At 32.1% G+C, this 4363-nt stretch overlaps 1 protein-coding gene across 1 annotated transcript; it reads right to left on the reverse strand.

Annotated features, from left to right (window-relative positions):
• Nucleotides 1–1187: 1187 nt before the first annotated feature.
• LOC131639686 (cytochrome P450 72A68-like) lies at nt 1188–4110 on the reverse strand. Its single transcript, XM_058910160.1, has 5 exons — nt 3818–4110; nt 3106–3320; nt 2349–2593; nt 1872–2259; nt 1188–1713 (listed from the first exon to the last, which is right to left on the reverse strand). The coding sequence occupies exons 1-5, from the start codon at nt 4086–4088 to the stop codon at nt 1282–1284; spliced, it is 1551 nt and encodes a 516-aa protein (XP_058766143.1). The 5' UTR covers nt 4089–4110; the 3' UTR covers nt 1188–1281.
• Nucleotides 4111–4363: the final 253 nt, after the last annotated feature.

Consider the following 4363-nt stretch of genomic DNA (forward strand, 5'->3'; position numbering starts at 1 on the left):
GATGTTTGTGGGGTTTCATCGAGCAGGAAAAATTGGTCGCACTTGTAGAGCCACTCGCGAACATTTTTGCCATCAAAGCGAGGGAATTCCACTTTGGAGATCCGAGTAGCGTAACTGTTGTTGTTAGAGTTGCGAGGACCGGTAGAACCTTGGCGGCCGGAAGGTGAAGAGGAAGAGAGATCTACGTGAGATTGAATTAGCGCACGAATCTCCTCCAAATCAGTTGTACGTTGCATTTGCAGCTGAGAGAAACGTTCTTCTAAACGGCGTTCGAGCTCGGTCAGAGGGGGCAGCGGAGAAGGAGTCATCGTCACCGGAGCTGATACCAATTGGTACCGGGTATTTGGATATTAGGGAAGATACCGGTAATATCCCAACTCAACACCAGAGATAATTGAATGTTTGAGAATAATTATCTGTTGATGAAGAATTAGTGGTAGGAGAAAGAATAATAAGACAGAAGAAAATTCAGAAATGTGATAATGGTTATCTTTCATTCCTCATGCCGTATCGGCTAAATAGAGCAAGTGGTTACATCACAACCGATCAATGCTAATGGAATCATGACACGTCATTATGCTAGAATGCCTAATAAGACAAAATAGGTAAAATAACAAAAGGAAAGCTGAAATATAAAATAAGAAAAACAGAATAATAAAATCCTATGACAATATCTTTAAACAAACACAATTTAGCCACCATGTCTCTTGCCATTGATTTTTACCAAGCCCGAATAAAGAGATAGGTTGCAAGTCGCCTAGATGTCTAGGGAAGTTGGACTTTGGAATAAGGGCAACATTATAAGAGGCAAAGTTGCAAGGGAAGTATGATAGGAAAAAAATAGATCAACGAGGTTCCCAATCAGTATTGGGAATATGCCATAACTTTTTGAAGAATCGTCAATTGAATCCATCCGAGTTCAGGCTCTTATTTTCAATACATTGAGCCACCATAAAATTTATTATAATAAAAAAGAAGCAGAGATGACATTGCATGGTTATCTTTCACGAAGATATATCGAAGCCCCAACCAATTATTAGAGAAGTTTTTTATCACCTCCTCCCTAACATTAGATACCTTTTCCACCCAACTTTCTTTGAGACATAGTAATATATTTATGAAATATAATCTAAAAATATTTCAATTTATATTTATATCATTATGTGAAATAAAACACGATGGCCCATAAGATTTGTAATTTAAAATTACAATATAATATTTGTGGACATTATTACTGGATAATAGAGTTCACACTTTATCACCATACTATGATTCAATTCTTTATGTTTCCACTTTGCGTATAATAATTTGAGCACCATGTTGTGGTTGAAGAGTAAGTATAGTGGATGGAGCATGAGCATAGGTTGGTGAAAGCTCGAATGAGAAATGTTGCAAAATCATTGCTACTGCCATCTTTGCTTCCATCAATGCAAAGTTTTGTCCAATGCAAATTCTAGGACCCCCACCAAATGGAAAAAATGAATGTCTTCCATTTGTTGCTTTTAAAACACCTTCAGAAAATCTTTCTGGATTGAACATCTTAGCGTCATCTCCCCATAGTTCGCAGTCATGGTGAAGCAAAAGAACTGGTAAGAAAACTTCCACTCCAGCAGGTAATATAAGGTTTTCAAGTTTGACATCTGTCTCAACCTGGCGAACAAAGCCAACTAGAGGAGGATACAACCTAAGAACCTCATACAAAATCATGGTGACCTGTCACAAAAATGTTTAAGGCAACAAAATTAGTAAGAGATTAAAAGTGTATTTATGACAATAATAATAATAATAATAATAATGATAATATTTATAATAAATAATAATAATAATAATAATAATAATAATAATAATAATAATAATAATAATTTACTTACAATCTTCAAACAATTTAGGCCATCAAAATCTGGTTTTTTGTTTTCAAAGATTTGTAACACCTCCGCCCTTGCACGCTGTTGCCAATTTGGATACCTACTCAACAATATCATAGTCCAAACAAGCAAAACTGAAGTAGTTTCTTGTCCTGCAAAATAAAATAACTTGCATTCCCCCACTACATCATCAAGAGTCATTCCTACATTCTTGTTGTTTGTATTTTCTTCAATTTCCTTATGATTTGACTCGAGAAGAATACTCAATAAATCATTTGTAGTAGATTCACCTATCTTTAGTGCTTTCTCCTTCTTATTAATGATATCTTTAAGAGAAGATTGTATATTTCTCTCAATTTCGTTCATCTTTCTATGGGCGATAGTAGGTACAAATCTACAAACACAAATGTTGAAATATAACTAAGAAAAAAATAAAAAAAGACCAAGTAAAAAAGTGTATGATATGGAAAGATATCACTATACCTCCATAAAGGGATGAAAGATTTCACTGTATCTTTTACAATAAGTTCAGCTAGCTCTCTTTGAAGTTCAAAGATTGTTTTTCCTTCTTCATAACTACTTCCAAATGCTGTTCGAGAAATAGCATCGCTAGTCAAATTTTGAAAAGAAGGCCATATATCTATTTCACAAGATTCTTCTAAAGACAACAGATTCTCCCATTGGCTAATCATATCATTGCAACTTGTAAAGAAAGATGGTGTCATAATCTGCAGTGTGTAATCATAAAAATATTGTAATATGCATAAATGTAGTGCATAAATATACAAATTTCAGAACATATATTATGTAACCAAAACAATCTAGTTTGCAGAACAGTAGTTTGAAGGATAAAATAACATAAACTTGAATCAAACTTCCTTGCACACGTAGAGTTACCTTTCCATCCATCAAAATACTTATTAATTAAAAGTAAATTGTTGAGGTATAAAAAAACTATAATTTAAATGTTAATTCACAAATTTGATACAATTGAGATTGGTTGATTCCATTATCAGTAAAGCTACAATTAATGGTACATTTCAAGTACAGTATATAAAGGCTTAAAGTAATCATTTTTTAGTTAAATTTTATAATTAAATTTTACATCTCTATTAATTAATATAAACAAAACTTCATATAGACTAGATATTTCGATAGTGACAAACCAAAAAATACTTTCAATAAATAATTAAAAACGATAAATAGTCTATAACTTTTTATATGTCTAATAGAAACTAACCTTTAATTTTTCTAATTTGAAAGCCGGGTTGATTAGCCTTCTATGCTTGCTCCACTTTTCTCCTTCATGGCTAGAAAGACCATTAACTAGAGACTTGAAACTTGGATTACTTCTCTTTGGGAATTCAGACATCTTGTTCAATACATCTTTTATTTGCTCAGGTTTTGTGAGAAAAACCCTTGGCTTTGGCCCAAACCAAATATAAGAATTCTTCCCTGCATACAATTACCAATTCAATAAATATAAGTTCTAAACTCAACCACTTTTAACTACTTTTAAATTATAAAATCAAACCGAAAAAATTAAGATACAATTTAAACAATAGTTTCAATAATTTAACAACTAAGGTTATATCTACTAAAATATAGTCAAAGCAAATAAAATAATGTAATACCAAAAAATAATAATACAAACTTTAAAATTAGAAACAGTCATTAAAAAAATTTGCTTCAATTTCTACATGGAAAAATAGTATGGTTTGTCTTTGACAAGATTTTGCTTCAATTGTCTTTAAGAATATTTTTCAACTAAGTTTAAGAATATTATCTCTATTTTTTTTATAAGAGACAATTCAATTTTTAGATTTATTGAATAATTAATGTATTTAGTCTATAAACAGATCAAATACATTGTTTATTAAATAATTCTAAAAAGTGGCTTGTCTCTTATAAAAAGTAATAGAAGTAGTAGCATGAAAGAATAAGTAACATACCATGATTTTTAAGAGTCTGTTGAGTGTAGGGATCGACACGTGGAATAATATCATCGGAGAGATTCATGGGTTTGGATTTAGCTTCCTTTCCCATCTTAAAAAGATCCTTAGCATCTCCAACCAAAAACCTATATGAATTCCCATGAATGCCTTGTTCTCTTAACAGCTTCTCTAGCTTCTTTGGCGTCAGCCACAACGAATTCAGCACCTTCCAAGCGCATATCAAACCAAGTGTCAACAGGGTGAAAATTATGCCAGAAAGCCATTCCATTTCTACGTTAGTTATTGGTGATGCAAAGAAGACAGAGAGTGAAGCAAAAGGAAGTGAAAGTGTTTACGTATTAATAGACTGTTTAGGTTTTTTTTTTTATTTTTAAAGAATCCTTTTGTTTTTTTTCTCCAGCCCGTGAACAACGGAGTATATTATAAAATGACTAAGTCAACTACGAAGGGGACAAAGGAATCTTTTGGCACTTGAATCAGATAAAAAAACATGGAGCTAAACCTCATGGCAATAAATAAAGAAAGTGTGAACTTCATGGCAAT

The sequence above is a fragment of the Vicia villosa genome, unplaced genomic scaffold (assembly GCF_029867415.1).
Source record: "Vicia villosa cultivar HV-30 ecotype Madison, WI unplaced genomic scaffold, Vvil1.0 ctg.002741F_1_1, whole genome shotgun sequence".
Classification (NCBI taxonomy): domain Eukaryota; kingdom Viridiplantae; phylum Streptophyta; class Magnoliopsida; order Fabales; family Fabaceae; genus Vicia; species Vicia villosa.

What these genes read in the sequence shown, in the direction of transcription:
- LOC131639686 (XM_058910160.1), bottom strand. Translation starts at nt 4,088, where the DNA reads ATGGAATGGCTTTCTGGCATAATTTTCACCCTGTTGACACTTGGTTTG. An exon ending in TCAAATTAGAAAAATTAAAG is followed by an intron (nt 2,594 to 3,105) that starts GTTAGTTTCTAT and finishes TACACACTGCAG; the next exon opens with ATTATGACACCATCTTTCTT. An exon ending in TCTTTCATCCCTTTATGGAG is followed by an intron (nt 2,260 to 2,348) that starts GTATAGTGATAT and finishes TTGTGTTTGTAG; the next exon opens with ATTTGTACCTACTATCGCCC.